Raw genomic sequence first — 25,161 nt, 5'->3', positions numbered from 1 at the left:
CACAGTATTTTGAATACCGTAGCTTTGTAGTAAGTTTTGAAATCAGGAAGTGTGAATCATCCAATTTTGATCTTTTCCAAGATTATTTTGGCTATCTGGGATCCCTTGAGATTTCATATAAATTTTAGGATATGTTTTTCTAACTCTACAAAAAATGAAGAGTAGTAATTTTTGACCAAGTAGGTGAATATCTCTTCATTAACTTAAACATGTAGAATAATTGTGTGACTGTAATTATGTCAGTTTCTTAATTTGAGCATATAAAATGGTTCTGCATTTCAGATACAATATTTTGATCAAGCGTACAATTCATTAGAGAGATATTACTGAGAGTAGCATATGCTGCAAGACTTTAAAAATAAGCTTTCAAATAAGGCACAATATCCATTGTTCCCTCCTGGGTATTAGAAATTGTCGTAATATTCTTTTAGAGTTCTGCTACTAAGTTTTATCTAATAAGTAATAAATGCTTTCCAATGATGTCACTGACACAAATAGAAGAGAATATAACAGAACTAGCCAAGTATTTGCCTCTTCTGGAGGAGTCACTTGAACAAATATTCAAGTTATGTTCAAGGGACGGTGATAGTCCAAATAATGAATGAGTTGGGTTCTTTGAGGAAATCAAGATGTTCATTCCTTCTCTGCCCTCAGTGATGGCTTGTGTTAGCACAGTTTACTTGAGTTGAGAATATAGCTTACTTCTGACTATAGTTCATATAATGAATTAATGAATATGTTTTTTAAAATGCTACTATACTTTTCAATAAGCCATAAGAAAGAAACATATATCATCATATGATGTTATTTAACACACAGGGATTAACTGTTGGAACCATGAATTAATGAAAGGTAGGAATTTCTCATTCCTTTGAAAAGCTGCTGACCTTATGTCAGAGTTCATTCGTATGTAAGATTGACTTGGCCATTTTCATTTTGTTATTTGCCTATACTTATTTTTTTGCTGAATCCTACCAAATTGTATTTTATTATTGATTTTTAGATGCCATATGCACTTTGAGAATAATGACTCTTCATGTGTTTTTCAAGTTTTTCAAGTTTTCTCCAGTTTGTCTTCTCTCTTCACACTCTCCTTGTGATACTTTTCTTTTCTGTGTGGAAGTAGTTTTTTTCCTCCTAGATAAATTTGTCCGTCCTCCTTTCTCTAGTCTCCTCTTCTTCAGTAGGCCTTTTCTACCAGACAGTTCTAAAACAACTTAACTTTAATTTTCTTTAGTTTTTTCCTTTCTTTTCTTCTGTTTATATATTTGCTCCATCAGGAACAATTTTGTTCTAAGGGTCACGTGAAGGAGATCTCTAGCTAGGTTTGTTCTTTTTCAAGTGGCTGGACAGTTTCCCAACACTGTTTATTACAGAGTCTTGTCCTTTATTTGAATGTTCGAAATGCTTTGATTGTCATAAACTGAATTTCCAAGTAACCATGGGTTTTGTTTTCTGTTCCAGTGATCGTTTTTCCTTCCTGTTCTTTGTTCACTACTACCCTGTTTTTGATAGCTCTTGCTTTTCACTGCATTTTAAATCTTCATTGCTTTTATTTTTCAGTTATTTCCTTTCTGTTTTCATAATATTTTTTCAGGAGACATTAAATCATTTCTATTGAAGAGAAAAATGCTTGTGAGGTTAATTTAGCATTTAATTTGGCATTTTGACAAAAGGAAGAATGTTTCATATTCAAGTCTTCAGGAAGGTAGTATAACTTGATACATAATTCATATTTATGAGATTTCTTACTGTTATGAAGGGTATTTTCCCCCACTTATGCTTTCTAGTTAGTTACTATTGATAATTTATGCAAGTCATTGATTTTACTGGATTTATTTGTTTTGTTTCTGGCAGATAGTTTTTCATAATTTTTTGTGATAAGATTGTTATTTTTATGAGCAAAACAGAGAACTCTAGATGCTGGCGAGGATGTGGAGAAACGGGCACCCTCCTACACTGTTGGTGGGAATGTAAACTGGTTCAGCCCCTCTGGAAAACAGTGTGGAGGTTCCTCAGGAAACTAACAATAGAACTCCCCTATGACCCAGCAATAGCACTGCTAGGAATTTACCCAAGGGATACAGAAATGCTGATGCATAGGAGCACATGTACCCCAATGTTCATAGCAGCACTCTCAACAATAGCTAAAACATGGAAAGAGCCTAAGTGTCCATCAACAGATGAATGGATCAAGAAGATGTGGTTTATCTAGACCATGGAATACTACATGGCAGTGAGAAAGAATGAAATCTGGCCATGTGTAGCAACATGGATGGACCTTGAGGGTGTTATGCCGAGCGAAATAAGTCAGGCAGAGAAGGACAAATATCATATGTTTGCACGTATAGGAGGATTAGGAAGAACTTGACGGAGGAACAAGGGGGAGAAGAAGGGGGGAAATGGTGGGGGAATGGGAGAGAGGCAAACCATGAGAGACTCTTGAATGCTGACAAAAACTGAGGACTGATGGATGTGGGGGGAGGGGGGTGATGGGCATGGAGGAGGATACTTGTGGGGATGAGCACTGAGTGTTATGTGGAAACTAATTTGACAATAAACTATTTGTAAAAAAAAAAAGATTGTTATTTTTAGTGCTCTTTAATGCCCTTTTTTTTTTTTTTTTGCTTTATCTTTGTCAAACGTTGAGCTTGCCAATTTCCCTTTTTGTTTATATTTGTGCGGCATATAACATATGGGTAGAGCTGCTATACTTGGGCCTGTCACTTTATTTTAATCCTTTCTGAAACATTATTGGTTTTTAGATGTTTCTCTTAATTATATTTGAGTTTTATTTTATAAACCCAATCTAAATCTTTCTCCTTTTAATAGATGAGTGTATCACTATATTATTGTTCATTGAGTTGTTTGGTCTTCTGTTGTGGTTTTTGTTTTTTAATGTTTTTTGAAGCTTTTAAAATATTATGGCTAGAGGTTTCCTTTATTTTACTGCTGATAATTTGAAGGATACAGAGTCTAGTTTTTTGTTGTTGTTGTTGTTGTTTTTACAAATAGTTTATTGTCAAATTAGTTTCCACATCAGAATCTAGTTTTAATAGAGGATGACTAGGGCACCTGGGTGGTTCAGTTGGTTAATCATATGACTTGGCTCAGGTCATGATCACACAGTTCCTGAATTTGATCCATCCCCACCCCTTAAGGGCTCTGTACTGACAGTTCAGGGCCTGGAGAGTGTTTAGGGTTCTGTGTCTCCCTCTCTTTCTCTGCCCCTCCCCCCACTAGCACTCTGCCTGCCTCTCTCTCTCTCTCAAAAATAAATTAATATTTAAAAAAAAAAAACCTCTTTAACAGAGAATGGCTTCTAAGACTTTGAATAACATGCTTAAGTGTGTGTTTTTGGTTTATTAACTTAAGAACTGAAAGTCGTTGACTTCAAGGTTTAAAGATGTTGAATTTTACATATTTACATCCCCCTTCCTCTTCATCTCCTGATTTTCAGACATTTTTGGTTTATTTAGAGTTTTTAGCCTGAGAACTTTTTTATTATACTGGAGCATGAGTGTGCATTAGTCTGCATATCTTTTAAGAATTATAACATACCAACTATTTGGACTTAAGTTTTATATTAAAGTGGATTCAGTGCCTGCTGTATGTTTCAGTGGATTCAGCACTCACTATTGGTCTTTTTATGCTATGTACTTGTGATTCTGATTGGTTTATATTGTACCAGATATTAATAGAATGGATCATATCATCACATACATTTTTCTTTACATATTAGGGATAGTATAATTTGAATTCACAAATTGATTGTTTACCCCAAATGTGTTCTTCCCTCAGTCTTTCCCATTTTTAAGAAAAAATTTTTAATGTTTTATTTATTTCTGAGAGTGAGAGAGAGACAGCGTGAGCAGGGGAGGGACAGAGAGAAAGGGAGACACAGAATGTGAAGCAGGCTCCAGGCTCTGAGCTAGCTGTCAGCACAGAGCCTGACCCGAGGCTCAAACCCACAAACCCTGAGATCATGATCTGAGCTGAAGTCGGACGCTTAACCGAGACACCCAGGCACCCCAGTCTTTCCCATTTTGATGAGCTGTTAGCCAAGCCAAAGATCTAGGCATTGTCCTTGATTTCTCTCTTTTATTTGTATTCCATTCAGTCTGTTATCAGGTTTCTTCAACTCTACCTCTAAAACGTATCCTACATCTGTCTACTTCTCTTTATCACCTTCTCTACCCTTCTGATCTCCCTGTTTCCTCTCCCACACCTCCCATCTCCCACCATCTATCTAGTTTCCACAAGGCCACCAGAGTGGCCATTTAAACACATATCAGATCATAGTACTCTCCTGCTTAAAACCTCTCTGAAGCTTTCAAATCCACTTAGAATAATAATATCCATACCTAGAATAATATTCGTGTTTTTAACATTGCTCATAAAACCCTATATGATTTGCCCTGTCTACTCTGAGCTCATCATGTATCTTTTTCCCTTCTCTACTGTGCTTCCATTTTCTTTTTATTTAAACAGCCCAAGATTAAACTAGCCCTTCATTCTACCTGAAGTAGATGATCTTTTGAGGAGAAGGCTTCTGGTCATTCAAATCCCAGCTTAAAAGTCATGTCCTCAGAGAGACTCATTTCTGACTACCTAATTTAAAGGTAGCCCTTGTTATTTTAGTTCTCTGCATAGGACATGTGAGTGCCTGATGCTTTCCATATATATATTTGGATAGTAAATATAAATAAATATGTAGTATCTCTTGATTATTTTATTTCAGCACTGAAAAGTATAATACAGCACACAGTAGGCACTCAGTAAATAGTCTTTGTACAAATGAATATTATAAATGTCTTTCTTTTGCCTTTGATTAAGAATGACCAGTTGACTAGACTGGTCAGAGTTGTCTGATACAATTTGAGCTTGCTATAGCAAGAAAGTCTAAGCTGTGCCAATGTTCTCCATGAGACCAACTGTTATGTAGCCTTACAGTGAAAAAAAAAAGTGACCAGTTGACTAGATACAGAATCATTTGTATTACACATTCTTCTTCCACAGTCAAAAATCTATAGATATTTCCTCTGTGTATGTTAGGGAAAACTGTAAGGCCATCTTGGTCTTTTATAAAAAATGTTTTTATGGGGACGCCTGCGTGGCTCAGTTGGTTAAGCATCTGGCTTCAGCTCAGGTCATGATCTCAGAGTTCATGAGTTCGAACCCCTCACCGGGCTCTGTGCTGACAGCTCAGAGCCTGGAGCCTGTTTTAGATTCTGTCTCCCTCTCTCTGCCCCTCCCTGCTTGTACTCTGTCACCCTGTCTCTCTCTGTCTCCCCTCAAAAATAAACATAAAAAAATCAAAAGAACTATTAAAAAATGTTTTTATATTGACTATAGATTGTATACCCTTTTTTTTTTCCCTCAAGCTTTTTTAGTAAAGCCGAAGTAGACGATGTCTTTCACAGTTTTGGAACAGACTTAAGGGAATGATTAGGTAAAAAATATGATAGTATGCTAATGAATTTTCCCAACGCTCAGTTCAGATACTTCAAATAATTCTGGAGACCGCTGTAATTCAGAAATGAATTCTTCAATGAGCAACTTTTTAAAAAATTGCACTAAAGTCAGTATAATACAAAAGTGCTTTCTTGTATTGATATAACAGATGAGCTGGTTTAGAATTATATTTAGACATGAAAAGATAATTATTTGCCAGTATGACTTAGAAAAACTTACATCTGTCTAGTAAAACAAACAAGCCTTTTAAGTAAATGTTATCCAAGCTGTAAACTTAATAATACTTTTTGCCCTGGGTAAAAATAGATTATTGAAATTTATACTGATTGTACAGTTCTGAATTTTATTACAGATGTACTGACTTGCCTGTCACAATTTAATTTTATAATATTATATTTAAAATTTTACTGAAACAGATTGCTTTTGCAACTGTAATACTCCTAAAAATTCTAAAGTGAAACTTAGAGTTAAAAATAAAAATAGATCACTGAAAAAAAATTTTTTTTAATTAGCCACAAAAATAGTAGAAAAAGAAAATGTCAGCTTTCCTTCCTGTGTCTCTATTTTTGTTGCCCCTTGTATACACAGGCAAATGATTATTCTTTAAGAATGATTAAATCATTTCTATATCTCATTAGAAACATATTAAATAAGGGGACCATCTTACAAATGGTGACAATCAAATAAAGTTTGACTTACTAGTGATTAATATTGAAAATAAACAATAGTGATGACACCATTTTGAGTTTTAGTTTCATTTTCCATCTCTTTCGTCAGACATAAGGACTGCCTTAGAAAAGCAGGCAGATATTATGATGATGCATGTCACCGTGTTTTCCTGTCTGTGTCTGAATTTCAGCCTTCCCTCTAACTCATTTTACAGATGCACGTTTTGCTCAACAAGTCTGTAGCTAGTGGCAGCCGACAGCCAGAACAGAAGCAAGATTACTGGGAAAGCTGATCATCAGAAGAATCCTACTTTCCCTTCCCCTCATTGCCTTCTCACATCACCTCTCATTTATAGTTTATTAAAAACTTTGAACAACTCACTAGCAAAAACAATCCCAAACAGTCTGATTTAAAAATGGACAAAGGCTCTGAATAGACTTTTTTCCAAAGAAGACATACAAATGGCCAGCAGACACATGAAAACATATTCAACATCACTAATCATCAGGGAAATACAAATCAAAACCACAATGAAATATCACTTCACACCTATTAGAATTACTCTTCTCAAAAGGACATGAAATAAGTGTTGGTGAGGATATGGAGAAAAGAGAACCCTTGGGCACTTTTGATGGAAATTAAACTGGTGCAGCCACTCTGGAAAACAGTGTGGAGGTTCCTCACAGAGTTAAAACCATCATATGATACGGCAGTGCCACTTCTGGGTATTCATCCGAAGAAAATGAAGACACTAATTAAAAAAGATTTATGCACCTCCATTGTCATTACAGCAATTTTTACAGTAGCCAAGATATATATGAAACTAGCCTGTCTGTCCATAGATGAATGGATAAAGAAGTTGTGTGTGTGTGTGTGTGTGTGTGTGTGTGTGTGTGTAAAGAATGAAATCTTGCCATTTGAGACAACATGGATGGACCTAGAGGGTATTGTGCTAAGTGAAATAAGTCAGGGAAAGACAAATGCCATATGATCTCACTTATAGATGAAATCTAAATGAAAACAAAAACCAAGCTCCTAGATACAGAGAACAAATTGGTGGTTGCCAGAGATGGAGGGTAGGGGTGGGAATACGTGAAATGGGTGAAGGGAGCCAACAGGTACAAAAGTCCAGTTACAAAATAAGTCAGGAGATGTAAAGTACAGCCTGGTGACTGTAGTTAGTAATACTATCTTGCATATGTGAAAGTTGCTAAGAGAGTGAATCCTAAAAGTTCGCATCACAAGAAAAAATGTTGTAATGTTGACAGACGTTAACTAGACTTATTGTGGTGATCAATTTACAGTATATACAAATAACAAATCATTATGTTGTACATCTAAAACTAATATAATGTATGTCAGTTATACCTCAATTAAAAACAAAGCAAAATTGTGAGTCTTACTTATAAGGATGGGATTTAATAAAATCATTACCCAGGGTGATTAATGCATCATAATGTTGTTTATGTGCTTGTTTTTTAAAATGCTGAATTGGAAATATTCATGAAACAATTCAGTATTTTATTTTATTTTATTTTAATTTTTTTAAATAGTTTATTTTTGAGACAGAGACAGAGCATGAGTCGGGGAGGCGCAGAGAGAAAGTGACACAGAATCTGAAACAGGCTTCAGGCTCCGAGCCGTCAGCACAGAGCCCGACGTGGGGCTCGAACCCATGAATAGTGAGATCTGACCTGAGCCGAAGTCAGACACTCAACCCACTGAGCCACACAGGCGCCCCAACAATTCAGTATTTTAAAATAAAATAACAAATGTATTTCATTAATTTAGGCAGTTTTCAGAATGAATAGGAATCTTTATTCTTTTTTATGTTTATTTTTGAGAGAGAGACCGAGTGTGAGCAGGGAGGGGCAGAGAGAGAGGAAGAACCAGAATCCAAAGCTGGCTCCAGCACAGAGCTGTCAGCACAGACCCTGATGTGGGACTTGAACTCAAACCATGAGATCATGACTGAGCCAAATGAAGATGCTTAGCCAGCTGTTGAGTCACCCAGATGCCCCGGAATCTTTATTTCTGAATTAATGTTTGAAACTTTACTCAATTGTGTTTTAATAATACTTCATCTTGTTTCCTGGATGTATAAGCAGAGCAAGTAAATTTTTAAAAAGCCAAAAAGTATATAAAAATTTAAACAACCGTTTTAGTTTGCCTTGTTAATGTTCTTGAAAGAAGTCTCAAAGTAGGAGCTTTGGCCAAATAGCACAAATGTCAGCTATTCTGGTTAAGTGGTATGTTTTTGGTTTTTAGTATTTAACTTCTGTTTTAAAATCTTAAGAATTTTGATTTTTCAAAATTATCTGTGAAATAAAATATTAAGTTAATATTACTTAATAAGTATCTTGTCTTCACTACTTGGAAAGTTCAAGTCTAAATTGGTAGAAAAGTTAAGTTGAGGTCCCAAATCCTCACCAGTGTTGTTGTTTTTTTTTTTTAATTTGCTTTAAATAAGAGATACAGAAAGCTCATAAGGGCCAAATAGACATTTTTTGCCATTTTATATGTAAAACTCACTTTGTAATGCTAGGATACTCAGTTTCAGTTAGTTCTACTCAGAACACAATATGACACTGAAATGAAGATACTTTTTGTTACTGTGTAATTTAAAAGGTGAATGAACTTCCATGTCTGATTCTAAATTAATGAATTTAAAACTGATAAGGATTTTCTCTCTAGGTGAGTTTTCAGAGTCTAAGATAGGTGTCCCAAAGAAAATGTTTTGTTAGGAATGAGTGTTGTATTTACATTGTGTTCATTTTGCTCAGTAGAAGAAACTTCTTATTACCAACAAAAACAAATCAAGAAGACATTTGAAAGTTACCTGAAAATATTTGCATTGAATTAATCAGTTTTCTGGAAGTGATACTGTTAATGTATTAGCTGTACAGTAAAATCAGTTTTCTCTTTGGTATCTGTCTTTAACATTGTTTTCATAAACTGCAGAAATGTATTTAGTACTACCAGTGCAAAAGGCTTTTCCCATTGCTAAGTATTACAAATATTAATTAAAAGAACTACTTTTAATTATATAATTAATTATATAATTAAAAGAACTACTTTTTGTATTATAATTTTACTATAAATAATACCAAATGTTTTAGATTACTGGAATTTTACTTTTAAAACACATATTTGAAAAGAGTTTTTTAAAAACTTGAATATCCAACCATAGCGAAATGGTTAAATAAATTAGGCTAGATTCACATAATTTTAAATTATTCTATTATGATAAAAGTACCTATTATAAGCCTTACCATCTTAACCATTTTTAAGCTTATAGTTTAGTGATGTTAAGTATATTTACTTTGTTGTGAAACAGATCTCTGGAACTTTTTCATCTTGTAGATTGAAAGCCCATATCCATTAAACAACAATTCCTTTCCTGTCCGCTCCCCCCACCCCCCCCCCAAGCTCCTGGTAACCACCATCTCCTTTCTATATTTATAATTTTGATTGCTTTAGATACCTCCTGTAATTGAAATCATACAGTATGTGTCCTTTTGTGAGTAGCTTATTTCACTTAGCATAATATCCTTAAGATTCATCCATGTTTTAGTATGTGATGGGATTTCCTTCCTTTTTTAAAGGTTGCATAGTATTCTGCTGTGTTTGGTTAATCTATTTATCCATCTGTTGATGGACATTTGGGTTCCTTCTACCTCTCAGCTATCGTGAATAGTGCCACTATGCACATGGGCATGTGAATATCTCTTTGATACCTGCTTTCAATTTGGGGGGGGGTATATACATAGATAGAGGATTACTAAATCATAAATTTTTAATTTTTTAAGGAACTGCCATACTGTTTTCCATAGTGATTGTACCAGTGTACAGTACCACCAATAGTACAGAAGAGTTTCACCTTCTCCGTGTCCCTACTAACACTTGTTATTCTGTTATTTTTATTTTTTTAATGTTTTATTTATTTCTGAGAGAGAGAGAGAGAGAGAGACAGCATGAGCAGGGGAGGGTCAGAGAGAGACGGAGACATAGAATCTGAAACAGGCACCAGGCTCTGAGCTAGCTGTCAGCACAGAGCCCTACATGGCACCCAGGCACCCCCCTGTTATTTTTAATAATAGCTTTCCTGATGTGTGTGTGAAGTGACATCTCATAGTTTTGATTTGCATTTCTCTGATGGTTAGTGATGCTGAGCATCTTTTTATATGCTTGTTGACCATTTGTATATCTCTTTGGGGAAATATCTATTCAAGTCTTTTGCCCATTTTTAATTGGATTATTTATTTTTTGTTGTTGAGTTGTAGGAATTCTTTATATATTTTGGATATTAACCACTTATCAGATATATGGTTTGCAAATATTTTCACCCATTCCACAGGTTGTCTTTTCACTCTTGATTGTGTCCTTTGATGAACAAAAAATTTTACTTTTGACATAGTCCCATTCATCTACTTTTGCTTTTGTTACTTGTGCTTTTGATATCATATCTAAGAAATTCCTACCAAATCCAATGTTAGAAAGTTTTTAAGAGTTTTATAATTTTGAATCTTACCTTTTGATCTTTAATTCATTTTGAATTGGTTTTTGTTCATATATAAGATAAGGGTCAAACTCCATTCTTTTGTATGAAGATACTCAGTTTTCCCAACACTATTTGTTGAAATGACTTTTCCACTTTGAGTGGTCTTGACACGCTTGTCAAAGATCATTTGACCATGAATTGTGTGGGTTTATTTTGGGCTTTCTACTCTGTACCATTGATCTATATGTCTTATCTTCACAGAAGTAGCATACTCTTCTTATTATTGTTGCTTTGTAATGTGTTTTGAAATCTGAAAGTGTGAGTCTTCCAACTCTGTTCTTTTTCAAAATTATTTGTGGTCCCTTAAATTTCCACATGAATTTCCACATAAAATTCCATATGAATTTTAAGATGATTTTTTTCCTCTTTCTCCCAAGAAAATGCTTTTGGGATTTTGATACAGATTACATTGAATTTGTAGATTGCTTTGGGTATTTTATTGACATCTTAATAATAGTAAATTATCTTATTCCTGAACATGGTATATCTTTCTCTTTGGGTCATCTTTAATTTCTTTCAGCAATGTTTTGTAGTTTTCAGTGTACTTTACCTCCTTGGTCATGTTCCTTCCTAAGTATATTATTCTTTTTTGATGCTCTTGTAAATAGAATTATTTTCTTAATTTCCTTTTCTGATTATTATTAGTGTATAGAAACACAACTGGTTTTTTTGGCGTTGATTTTGTGTCTTAGAACTTTGCTGAATTTATTTATGCTAAAAGCTTTTTGTGGAATCTTTAGTTTTTCTACATATCATCTGCAAACCAGTAATTTTACTTCTTCCTTTCCAATTTGGATGCCTTTTAAATGATTTTTAATGACACAGTGTTTACAAAATATGTTGTGAAACTGTAGAGTAGGAGTCCCAATTTGTGTATATGGTAGGAGAAACCTTAAATATTTATGGGACGGGAAGAAGACGTCAAAATGTGAATGGTCTCTGGATAGTGAATTTATGGGTAATTTTTATTTTGTTCTTTATATTTTTATATATTGACTATTGTAAGATAATATTAATGTGATACAATAATACAAAATAAAATAGAAGTTTTTAGTTTTAAAAAGTCATTTCCATTATTGATACCTATATAGAACTAGACAGGTTTCTGATAGTTTTCTGTGAATATTTATTAGTAGAGGATTAAAGTAGGAAATATGAACAATACGTATAGTAGAAATACTTGTGATAGGAAAATTATATACCAATTGTTATTTAGTGAAATAACAATTGGAAAATCTTGTTTCACTTTTTGTGGAAATATTAAAATATGTTAAAGTTAGTGAAAGTTCAATATATAATATTAAAGAATAGTTTGCTGGTATTAGTCAGCAATACCAGCAATTGACAGTACCAGTTAGTCACGGTTATAGTCCTCTCCAAAACATTGTCACATGAAAGGAACAGAATTTTAGGGATTTAAGAGACAGAATAGGTTTGGGGCTCTGGAGACAGATTGCTAGGGTTCTAAACATCGTCTACCACTTAATAACTGCATAACTTCAGACAGCTTCCTAGGAATTACATTAGTGGTTCTATTAAGGAAAGGAGGGTGGGTGAAAATCACCTGTGGAACATTTAAAAAATAAACATTCCTACCTTCAAAAACTCCACCTTCAGAATATATCCAGACTTAATTTTCTCAGCACTTTCTTTGCTGCCACTCTGGTCTAAGCCACTTCACTTCTAGCATGAGTTATCTCAGTGATCACTATGCTAAAGACCTTGTGATATCAACACTCCCCCCCCCCAACATTTTCCTTCCCCACCCCCCCATATGCTATGTTGAGTCTGTTGTCAACACAGCAACCAGAGCAATACTTCAGAAACTAAGATACTATATTGCTCAAAAACCTCAAAGCCGTGCATCTTGCTTGGATTAAAATCCAAGTCCTTATGATAATGGCTGAAAAGGCTATTTTTGATCTGGCCTTCTAATCCTTCACTGGTCTCATCTTTTTTAACACTGTTCTGGTTTACTTCAGAAACACTGGACTTCTCTCTGTTTTCTAATGTGCCGAACACACTCCTGCTTTAAAACTTAATATATTAATGTGGAAACTAATTTGACAATAAACTATTTGAAAAAATAAATAAATAAATAAAACTTAATATATTTGCTGTTCCTTGTGTCTCGAATACTATTCTCGTAGGGATCCATTTAAGCTACTCGCTCACTATATTCATCTATTTCCTCAAATGTCACCTTAGTCACCTTACCAGAAAGGCCTTTCTAACCATTCAGTCTATGTAAAATCCATCTTTTTAATCTTAACTTAAATCACTTAACTCCATCATTCTGTGTTCCTGAGCATTAGTTAACTTTTCTTAGCAGTTATCACTACTTGACATGTATTTATTTGTTTAACTTTCTGACACCCACTGAGAGAGCAAGTGTTTTGTCTGTTTTTGTTTGTTTTTCACTAATACATTCATAATGCCTCACAGGGTCAGCACCCAATGTTACATACCTGCCTCATTGTATAATGCTAGCATTACCTTCATACCAAAACCAAAGGCAGTATAAAAACAAAAACTACAGACCCATGCCTTTCATAATTGTAGATGCAAAAACTCTCCGTAAGATATTAGAAAATCAAATCTTAAGGATATTTTGAGGAGGATATCTAGGCACTTGCAAAGGCTCTAGTAATAGCAGGTACTTCTGTGCATTTTTGTTGGTCCAGTTTAACTTCAGGACTTTGACTTTCCTTTTCCTGAGTAGATGTTACAATAGTAGTTTTTAAATTTACTAGGCATGTTTAGGTTTTTTGTTCTATGCATAAAACAAAACAGTAGAGAATGAGATTTTCCTGGAGTGAATGACCAGGAATTAGATGATAGAGAGAAATAAGTAAGCAGATTAAGGAAGATAGATGTGTTTGTGAGAAAGAAAGATTGCCTGATACGGAGTTAACTGTCAGAAGAAGGTGAGACAGAAATTATATATATGCGTGTTTATCACACTCTTTCCTTCCCACCACGCAAAGGAGTGAAGGGAAGTAGTGTGAAATAAATACATATTTATTTACATATATTTAATATATTTATATATTTTTATGTTTGTTTAAATATATTGAATAAATTTATATATACTTAAAAATCAGATAATTATGTATACCAGTAGCCAGGTGTTAAAGTTGTCTGACAGATTTGCTGTTCTCCAAAACGAAGAATGAGGATGCATCATCTTGGAATAGAATAGTTGTATCGATATAAGTGGCTTTTGTTATAAACTGTTTATAAATCAGGTACTTGTAACTCAGAAAATACTTATCCAAACAGAATTACCTAAAACAGTGTTTCTGGAACTTAACTGATCTTAGGAATCTCTTGAAGATTTTCGTTAAAAAGGATAGAGTGAGCCTGGGAATCTGTAATTACTAGGTGATTTTATGATTACTTAAGAATGGAAAACAGTGCTTTAAAACATCCAATTTTGGGGGCGCCTGAGTGGCTCAGCTGGTTAAGCATTCACCTTCGGCTCAGGTCATCGTCTCACAGTTTGTGAGCTTGAGCCCTGTGTCGGGCTCACTGCTGTCAGCACAGAGCCTGCTTCAGATCCTCTGTCCCCTCTCTCTCTGCCCCCACCCACTCTTGTGTACTCTGTCTCTCTCAAAAATAAACATTTAAAAAGTTTTTAAAAAATTAAGCCTCCAATTTCAAATTTTAATGGGATAAAACTAGCAAGTCTAAAACATAGTCCTTTATGTAATAGTTTCCTAATCCTAATAAAAAGTACATTTTAGCTGTCCTGAGGAGTTTGTTTTCATGTCACATGTAAAAATAAGGAACAACAATTGCTTTACTTACACATTTTCAGAATGATACATTAACAGCTATAGAATAAAATAATTAGATATTTTTAATTGCTCCAGGCCAGTTACCTTACCTAATCTTACTATTGCTAAAAAACACAAAACATGATAGATTAAAAGTTTTCTAATCTTTTAAAATACACCAATGCAGTAGAAATAATAGTAACACACTTCTGTGGTACGTAATATGTGTCTTAGAGATATCAAGTTAATTCTCAAAATAATCATCTGATTTTATTATATCCTCATAGGTGAGGACAGACACAAAAAGCTTGAGTATCTTGTAAGAAAGTAAGGAATAATCAAATTCTAAAAACCTAGAGAAATAGGCAGGACACTGGGGCTGGCTTAAATCTTGAGGAAACTTTTTTGAACGAAACAAAATTGTGATTTGCCTTTTACATCCTTCACAGAGGGCAAAAGGGATAGGAGACCGAGTCCAACACTGATCCTAGGTAAAGAGTCACCACCCTTCAAAAACCTGGGAGCTCAAAAGACTTTTAGTATGGGTAAACTAGAAATAAACTTGCCTATTGCCCAACCAGCAGCTATCAAAAAATATTGCCTGTCTTGAATTGGAGTCACACTGTGGGTGTGTGGCTTTAAAAACCTTAGTTTTGTAGTTGCAAATGTCTCCTAGGATAGCACACCCAGACACCTCACGGAAACAAGTGTAGTTTCTCAACTTTGACCCAGGCTTCAAGGAATTCCAATAGATAAAGTTCCAGGAAATAAGAGTTCAAAGTCAGAAATCACAGAAGACACAAGGAATTAAGGTGCCTTGAGCAAGAAATAGAAACAACAGAACATGAAGACATCAGATTTTGGAATTATATACTCAATATAGGATATGATTAGATAAATAAAAGTCATGAAAATATGAGTAAAAAGTGATAAACTATTGAAAAAAGCAGATTGTTAAAATAACCAAACTGATCTTCTAGAAATGAAAAATAATTACAAATTTAACATTCAATAGATGTAACAAGTTAGACATAGCTGCAGAGGAAATAAAGAGACTGCAAAATATAGCAAGCACAGCGAAGCAGACCAAAAATATGAAAATGTAAAATACATGGAAGATACAGTGAAAAGATTCAACTGAGATCTAATTAGAGTAGGGATACATTTGGGCAGAGGGAATGTTTGAAGCATTTATGTTGAAAAATTTTCCAGAACTGATAGGAAACGCCAAATATTTAAGAATTCCAACCAGAAAAAAAAATTTTTAAGTGCACATTTGCATATATCATAGTGAAACTGCAAAATACTGAAGACAAAATCTTTAAATCAACTAGAGAAGGAAGACATTAACTACAGAAGGACTATGAAGACTTAACAGCGACTTACCAAAAACAGTGAAGGTATAAGACGGTGGATATCTTCAAAGAGCTAAAAGAAGAGGACTATCAACCTAGAATTCTACATCCAGTGAAGATACCTTTTAATAATGAAGGCAGGATAATAGGCCTTTTCATACAGAAGCTAACCATGTTTGTCAACAGTAGAACTTCACTAAAGAAAATTCTAAAAGGTAAATAGTAAGCAAAAGGAATGTGATACCAGGTGGTAACTCTGAGTTGCAAAAAGGAAGAGCAAAGAAAGTGATTAAAAATGAGTAAGTTTCTAAAAAATAAGGCATACTTCAGTAAAAAATAATAATAGTGAAGATGATCTTTGTGAGAAAAAAACTAATATTCTGGCCAACAGTAGCATGAGTTGGGAAGAGGTAATAGAGTTAAAGCTTTCTAATGTTATTATATTGTTTGAAAGGGGGGGAAAGATAGGAGTTACGTGTAGCCTTTACCAAGGAAAGTATGCACATTGAAGTTTCTAGGGTAACTTCTGAAGAATAGAAATAGCTTCTTTTCCAAACTGTTAGTGGGTGGCGAGGGGGTGTGGGAGAAAAAAACAAAACCAACCAACCAACCAAATAATTCTAGGTTTTGAATATGTTCCCTAGAAGTCAACAGTTATTTCTGGATTTAATCTCTTCCTTGCTCTGATTTTGTATATTTTTTAGCTCATGCTGTATTGACATTCTAATCATAGGCCACACTTCAATAGGAAGTCTACTCCTTAACAGAGTTGATTTTACTTCTTTTGCTAGAAAGAGGAACATGTATTGCCAGGAGCCTGGGAATTATCTGATCTACTCCCAGGTATTCCCATTCTACTTTTCAGGGTCTTTTTTTTTTCTTTTTTTTTTTTTTTTTCCTCCCCCTTAACCTATTGCAGTTGTAAAGTCAGCTGGGGCTATGATGTCATGATTCAGCAGTTCCAAAGATGACTTTCTGATTTGGGCTCTAGGGCTTCATAATGGTGCTATTTCTCTCTCTATGCCTTTGGCCAGGTGTTCTGGAAATTAGCATTGTCCTTTTATTGCTGTGTTGTTAAAGGCACCATACTATAACTCAACTTTAAGCCCTTTATTTTTTTTTTTTTTTTAAATTTTTTTAAATTTTTTAATGTTTTTTATTTATTTCTAGGAGAGAGAGAGAGACAGCGTGAGCAGGGGAGGGTCAGAGAGAGAGGGAGTCACAGACTGAAACAGGCTCCAGGCTCCGAGCTGGCAGTCAGCACAGAGCCCGACGCGGGGCTCGAACCCGCGAACCGCGAGATCATGACCTAAGCGAAAGTCGGACGCTTAACCGACTAAGCCACCCAGGCGCCCCAACTTTAAGCCCTTTAAATTGCTTTAGGTCAGCAGCTGTTCATGTAATTATAGATACTGGTTTAATTGATTACTTCAGTATTAAATCCATGATCCACTACCATATTATTTGAGGGAGTATGCGGTGAATCTTACTGCTGCCTTCCATTTCATCACAACCAGATTTTTAATACCTAACTAGTACCCTTCTTTTTTTATTTTTTTAAGGGGGCATGTGGCTTTTAATCATTTCCCAAGTACTATCTTTTAGAACCCGTTTGGTTGCAAGAAACCCTTAAAAGGATATTGAATCCAAGTATAATCCAGAGGACCCTGGAGGAGTCCAACCAGTTTACTCCTGTTCATTCCCCGAATGTGAATGCCTGAGTCCTTTATGTCAACCAGTAGGTCCTAAATAGTTGTAGTCTGTTGCCTTCCAAGGCTTGTCTTCTTTCCTTATGTTTTTAGAAATGCCTTAAGTGTGGTGTTAACAGGAGTCCAACCTGATCCTAATCTTGATGGACTGATTATAGCAGAAGCATCTGATAGCTGAATAAACACTGACATTAGCTAATTGTATTCAAAACTAAGAAGCTGAAAGCAAAAATCAACTGCCTAAGTGACCCCAGATATTAAGGCCACATTTTTTTATAGAGTAGCCTGTTTGGGGGAACAGGCTGCTCAGTCCAGTTAAAAACTGTAGTTTAGGGGCACTGGCATGGCTCAGTCAGTTAAGCATTCAAATCTTGATTGTGGCTTGGGTCATGATCTTAACAATTTGTGAGTTCGAGCCTCGAGTTGGGCTCTGCACTGTCAGTGCAGAACCTGCTTGGGATTCTCTCTCTTACCATCCCTTCACTGTCCTTCCCCTGCTCAAAATAAGTAAATAAACTTTAAAAACAAAACTTAAAAAAAAAAGGTAGTTTAGGGTTGTAGTATCATGATAGGAAGTGGCTTAGGAGCAAGAGACAGCAGTAGAGTTTCTCCCTCTTTAAAAGTTGGGTTTTAGGACATTACAGTGCTTACTACCTTTATTACCAAATCTGTCTTTGAATATTGGTCTTGAAACATTGGTAGAGGCTGCAATCACTGCGCTAGTAGTCACTGAACATTCTAACTGGGAACCCTAATGCAACAGTTAAAAATTTTTTTAAATGCAAATCCCAGTGTCAGTACCATCTAGAACCCAGAATGAAATAACTAATACCTGCACTGTCCATTTCTTCTTTATAGCTACCTTCCAGGGCTCAAGCCAGTCTTAAGAGTACTAAGACACAGGCCTCATTCCAGTGTCAACCATCCCAGACACAGCTGCCATCCCAGACACAGAGCTACCATTCTTCTCTCTCTGGATCACTTTTTTGGCTAAAGAGGGCCCCTCTTTTTTCCTAGGAGTATCAGGCTGAATTCCTTAAGACTGCCAGCCAGACACACATACACACACCCTTAAAGGAGGACTAAAGTAATAAGCTTCTGCTCTTGGCGATTTCCCAGCTTTTTCTGCCTATGCTTTGGCACACATTGAAGCTCTGGTGGATCTTTCCCTTTGTATATAAGGACATATTTATAAACCAGGTTTTCAGTACATCTCTAGTAACCTTAGCCACAATCATTCATAAATTCCTACTCTGATATTCCACTTTTAACGTGATTCTACTGATTATCAGTGACTTAGTCTCCATGGTTCAGATTTTCAAGAGACCAAATGTGATTAGTTCATCTTATTTTTTTTAGGTCAGTTGTCCACCTCTGTGCCTTCAGCAAATAGAAGATCACATGACACAAATTGTAGTTCTTGCTGCATAGAGGTCAGTTCTCTTAAGAGGGCTATGGAGAGGCTGCCAGAGGTTAGTCCTTTAGAAAAAAAGTGTCATTAACACAAGTAGAAAGTCCAAAGAAAAAATTGGTTTTTAAAAGAAGATACTGGTGTCTTGGGGCATATTATATTCAGGGTGCTGGCAAGACCTCCAGATGGAAATGGCGGGTACTTCGTCAAAGCTGCAGACGTGGGGTTTTGTATTTCTCAGCTAGTTCATCTTCACCTTGCCTAAGTGTGAAGAATGAAGCCTCTCTTTTTTGAGAAAATAAACTCCTCAAAAACCCATTTATACGTGAACAACAGTGCTGGAACCTCTAGGCCTGAGGTGTCTGAATCGAGTGGATTTTATGATATATTTCATGGAAAGGAAACAGTAGTCTGGCATCACCCAAACAGAAGAAAAAAATAAACCCCAGTTTAGATCATTTTGAAGAAGCTGATGTAAGCCATCAAAGAATAGCTACTTCTGAAATAATAACTGCATTTAGTTTATCTGCCTTTCAGGATAGACTACAAAAATAATTATCTTTATGTAAGTCTGTTCCATGGCACAATTTCAATTAAAAAAAGAGCCTACCCTCTTCGGATTAAAGCTTAAGTCAGTGGTGAAACAGGTATACGAAGAACATATTCAAAACTAGAGTTTATTCACTAAATATATGAAAGAAGGCACAGTCCTCAAACATACGAGTTATTAATGACCTATTCTTGTAAACTCTAGTTTCCATCTACAACTGTAAAAAACTGTTGCTTAGTCTCACCAAGGCCCCACCTTTTCTGGCAGAAACCTCACATAGCTTCTGCTGAAAGTTGTGAGGTGGGCCTCAGCAAAATTTCCCCAGGAAGTAGTAATTTGTTATTAGTATTCATTCAGCCATATTACTGGCTTTTATAGGTCAGTTTAAGAATTTAGACACCATTAAGAAGTTAGGCGTCATACCAGGTGTTATACACAGGGGATGATCACTAAGTGTTATACATATGTTAACTAATTTGGATGTAAATTTAAAAATAAAACAATTAAAAAAATAAAAGGCATTCACTGGGGGAAAAAAAAAAAAAAAACCTTTTCTATCATCTGTGCTCTGCTCCCTTACAGGGGCACAGGCAGTGGAAATTGCCCATATACAATTTTGTGTGTTCTGCAAAATGATAAAACTATGGTTTAAAATAATCATAAGCATGTTTAGGCTACTGAGATGAAACGTGTTCTGTTTAAAATTTTATTTAAAAAAAAAGTTAGGCATCATTTGTGAAGTTACTCCTGTCAGAAAATCTTTTCTAAATTCCAGACTTAACTAAAGCATTTTTCAGCACAGTTCTTATATGACTTCTGTGAACATTTAAAAGTGAGTAGACTGAAATCCAAAGAGTAGCATGTATTAACAAAGTTAGATAATTCTTTACGCTTCTTTCATTTGTAATTCAGGGCTTCCTGATAGAGTGAAGGATAATTAGAATCTAGCCTGTTGAAGATTAGCATTAGCATGTGTAAAGAATCAGTTTTAATGCTGTAATGGAAAAGGTGAAGGTAGAGGAGCGAGATATAAGGAGAAACAATATTCTGGTGCCCAGGAGTGGACAAAGAAAGTCTATACACCTTGGTGAGCAGGCTTTTTACCGTAATTTGGAGGATTTACTCCCTACTTCTGCATAAATTGATAATGGGAAACACAGATCATCATCTGTTTTGTATTATCTCCATTAAGCCCCTTCTACTGGCACACAATTAAGAAATAGGATGTTTATTTTATTTTGTTTTTGTTTTTTAGAATGAAAGCTTGCCTTTTACAACAACATGGATGGATCTAGAGGGTATCATGCTAAGTGAAATAAGTCAGAGAAAGACAAACCATTTCGCTCATATGTGTAATTTAAGAAATAAATGAACAAAGAAACAAAAAAACAGACTCTTAAATATAGAGACAAATTGATGGTTACCAGAGGGGAGGTGGGTGAAATAGGTGAAAGAGATTAAGAGCACACTTAACATGATGAGCAATGAGTAATGTATAGAATTGTTGAATCACTGTATTGTACACCTGCAACTAACATAATGCTGTATGTTAACTGGAATTAAAATAAAAACTTAAGAAAAAAAAGACTACAAAATGAATTTTGATGGTGAGGTGACAGTACCGTTTTAGGTGGTGTTCCTATAATAACCATGAAATTCCCATAACTAACCAATATTTCATTTAAAAAAATTTTTTTATGTTTATTATTTGAGAGAGAGAGAGAGACAGTGATAGAGAGAAAGAACGAGCAGTAGCAGGGGAGGGGCAGAGAAAGAGAGACAGAACCAAAGCAGTCTCCAGACCCTGAACTGTTAGCACAGGAGCCCAGTGTAGGGCTCGAACTCACTGACTGAGAGATCATGACCTGAGCTGAACTCAGACTAGGTGTCCCTAACCAGTATTTCATTTTAATTTAACTTTTCCTAAATAACCCCAACAAGTTTGTGATAAATTGGCAAGTACATATAAGAAGAAAGCAAAATTACTTTTTTTTAATGTTTATTTTTTGAAAGAGCTTGTAAGTGAGGGAGAAGTGGGGTGGAGTGGGCTCTGTGCGGACAGCAGACAGCCGATGTGGGACTCAAACTCCTCAACTGCGAGATCATGACCTCAGCTGAAGTTGGATACTTAACTGATTGAGCCACCAGGAGCCCCTACTTTTTTTTTTAATTTCAATTTATTTAGTTAACATGCAATGCAATATTGGTTTCAGAAGTAGAATTCAGTGATTCATCACTTCCCCTACAACATCCAGTGCTCGTCACAAGTGCCCTCTTTAATACCCATCACCCATCTAGCTCATCTCCCACTCACCTCCCTCCATCAACCTTCAGTTTGTTCTCTGTTGTTAGGAGTCTCTTGTGGTTTGTTTCCCTCTCTCCTCCCCACCCCCCATATGTACATCTGATTTGTTTCTTAAATTCTATGTATGAATGAAATAAAAAAAAATACAAGCTCAAAGAGCTACATTTACCACAATAAGTGTTTATATAACAGCATTATCAATCAAACTATGAAAGGAGCACAACTGATGAATGGATAAAGAAAATATGGTATATATACAATGGAATATTACTTAACCATCAAAAAATGAAATCTTGGAGCACCTGAGTGGCTCAGTTGGTTAAGTGTCTGACTCTTGATTTTGGCAATTTCGGCTCAGGTCATCATCTCATGATCTCATGGTTCTTGGGATTCAGCCCTGTGTCTGCGCTCTGTGCTGATAGCACAGAACCTGCTTCTGATTTCTCTCTCTCTCTCTCTCTCTCTCAAAATAAATACACACACACACACAAACAATGAAACCTTGCCAACGTGGATAGAACTAGAAAATATTATGGTAAGTGATAAGTCAAGCAGAGCAAATTACTTTTAATTTTACCACCCAGACATAAACATTGTGTAAGTTTTTTAAGACCTTTCTTTCATTATACATATGTATTTATATAACATATATAAAATATCCCTTTTTTATTTAACACATCATGAATATATTTTCATATCAAAATATGTTTTAACTGTATTATATGTACAACTGTGCTGTAAATTATTTAATCATTCTTTCACTATTAAGTCATATTGTAGCAAACCTTTATCTCTATGCACATCCCCTTCAGAAAAAAAATTTTTTAAGTGAAAATATGAGTTCAAAGATTTTTTTCTGCTTTTTAGAAAGAATGTATCAGTTTGTATTCCCACTGAAATATTAAGAGTATCTAAGTCCTCATCTCTAACATTTACTGTAAAGTTTTCCTTTTTCCCATATGTGACTCAAAATGTAACTTGGTTACTAAGTTTGATCTTTTGTTTTTCAGGAGATGATTTTTCTTTGATTCAACAAGAAATATTTATGGTTAAAGAATGTAAACATTGCAACATCGTTGCCTACTTTGGGAGCTATCTCAGGTAAAAAAAAAAAAAAAGCATCTGCTCTCCTTGTATTTTATATTTCTTTACTATCACTCTACCTGCCTTTCATGTAAATGCTGTTATACATATAAATTGTTAAAGTTATATGATCTGAAGTTCTAAAATTTATCAGGTTTCCTTGTAGTCTCCCCTGTTTTTTAATAATGACACTCCATTTATGCAGTTATACCTTATCTGACAGTAAATACTACAAACGATTACAAGTAAGTGTTTTATCATATAAAACTTGTTATATTCTAAACCCTTTAAGATGGGAACAGAACCAAAGTTATTATGCTTTTCTGTTTCTAGAAGACAACTGCTGGAACAATTTCCTCTTCCACCCTGTAATCCATTCTAAACCTCGGTGTCCTGATGAGTGAAAGCCTTCAGGGTATTTCAGTGATTAAGAATTACTAGCTAATATAATTTTCTTCTCTTACTAGTCGAGAAAAACTGTGGATTTGTATGGAATACTGCGGTGGCGGATCACTTCAAGATATTTACCATGGTACTGTTAATTTGATTTTACATTTTAAGAACAAACTTTGACTTTAATGATTGTTGTTTTACATTTCTAGTTAACCAGGTATATTGATTGGTACATACACCGTTTTTACATTCTTCTGTTCTCCTGTAGTATTGCATTAAAGAAATCTAAAATTTTTGTTGTTGTTATTTAGTTAAATTTGCTAAAGCCCGAACTGAGAAATCCAAAAGTTTATACAGTCCAAATTTTACTTTTTAGGTGTAGTTTCTAAGGAAGTATTTTATCTACATTTGAAACTGCCTCAACTTGTGTAAATAAGAATTGAATTACGAAGGTTAACTCTCACATAAAAGAAATTGTATATCTATCTTAGAAATTACTTAACCTAACTAAGAAAACAACTAAGTTTAGTTAATGATATATTTTTGTATTAGAAATGTAAAATTTTCAGGGTGCCTGGGTGGCTTAAGTTAGTTAAGCATCTGACTTCGGCTCAGGTCATGATCTCATGGTTTGTGAGTTCAAGCCCCGCATTGGGCTCTGTGCTGACAGCTGAGAGCCTGGAGCCTGCTTCAGAGTCTGTGTCTCCCTCTGTGTGGCCCTCCCCAGCTTTTGCTCTGTCTCTTTCAGAAATAATAAATGAATAAACTTTAAAAATAGTGGGGGAAAAAAATGTAAATTTTCAAAAATTTGAAGTATTTTTTTGAGCATTCTGTTAATTTAGGCAGTTTTCTGAGTTGAATTAGATATTACTCATAATATCATTTAGAAATAGTCTTCGTTTGCCTCTACAATTTAACTTCCAATTTGTTTTGTTTTTGACAGTTTCTGGATTTTTTAGAGTTTATGAGACTAAGCACAGATCCTTATAAACCAATTTCTCTTTTCTTTCTTTAACTAAATATGGAATAGTAAAACTCCCATTGCAACTCTGCACTATATAGTTTATTAAGAATTATGTGAAATATTTGCAAACATTTCTGTGCTGAAACCTTTATATTGACAACCTTATCAAACTTCAGTCATCCCTTTTACAAATACCACCATAGTAGATGCAAAAATAAGTGCTATTCAGGTGTAAAATAATATTGGTAGCTTGTAGAGGTCAGATTGTTAAAATATCAGTCAATTGGGGTGGCTCAGTCGATTGAGTATCCAGCTCTTGATTTTGGCTCAGCTCATGATCTCACAGTCGCAAGATTGAGTCCCCCACATTAGTCTCTGCACTGGGTGTGGAGCATGCTTAAGATTGTCTCTCTCCCTCTCCCTCTGCTCCTCCCTACTCTCTAATGTTAAAAGAAAATTTTTTTTAATATTAGTCAATAGAGCAATGGTTAAATAAACTATGCTGCACCTATGATATGAAATGCTATGAAGCATTTAAAAAGATAAAGCAGCTTCATTTATATCAACTAGCTATATCTCCCCAAGGCCTCCTTTTAAATGGAAAATCTAGATCATGAAAAAACATGTATAGCATAACTGATCACACTTAGACTTTTAAAAATATAATTTTTTATATTCACATTACATATGAATGTTAATGCAAAACAAAATGAAAGGATGTGTCCCAAATTGGTAAGTCATTACCTCTAGGGGAGAAATGGGACTCCTAAGTAAAATTTTGAATTATAATGAAAATGTATTGGTGTATTATTTAATTACAAATTAATAAATATAACAATTATCTAATTCTGTCACAACAGCTAACCTATGACAAAAAAATAGTTGTGACTGGTGGCTAAAGTCTGGA

General features: G+C 34.9%; 1 protein-coding gene across 1 annotated transcript in view; it reads left to right on the top strand.

Moving 5' to 3' along the window:
• The window catches only part of MAP4K5 (mitogen-activated protein kinase kinase kinase kinase 5), a 109,907-nt gene that overhangs the window by 26,317 nt on the left and 58,429 nt on the right, over positions 1 to 25,161 (top strand). The window contains exons 3-4 of the mRNA XM_039217336.1: positions 22,825 to 22,915; positions 23,365 to 23,429. Of these exons, the coding sequence (XP_039073267.1) occupies positions 22,825 to 22,915; positions 23,365 to 23,429 (156 nt within the window). The remainder of the gene's footprint in view (positions 1 to 22,824; positions 22,916 to 23,364; positions 23,430 to 25,161) is intronic.

Source organism: Hyaena hyaena, unplaced genomic scaffold (genome assembly GCF_003009895.1).
Source record: "Hyaena hyaena isolate Hyena2069 unplaced genomic scaffold, ASM300989v1 scaffold_683, whole genome shotgun sequence".
NCBI lineage: Eukaryota > Metazoa > Chordata > Mammalia > Carnivora > Hyaenidae > Hyaena > Hyaena hyaena.
This window is presented reverse-complemented; position numbering and strand designations above follow the sequence as displayed.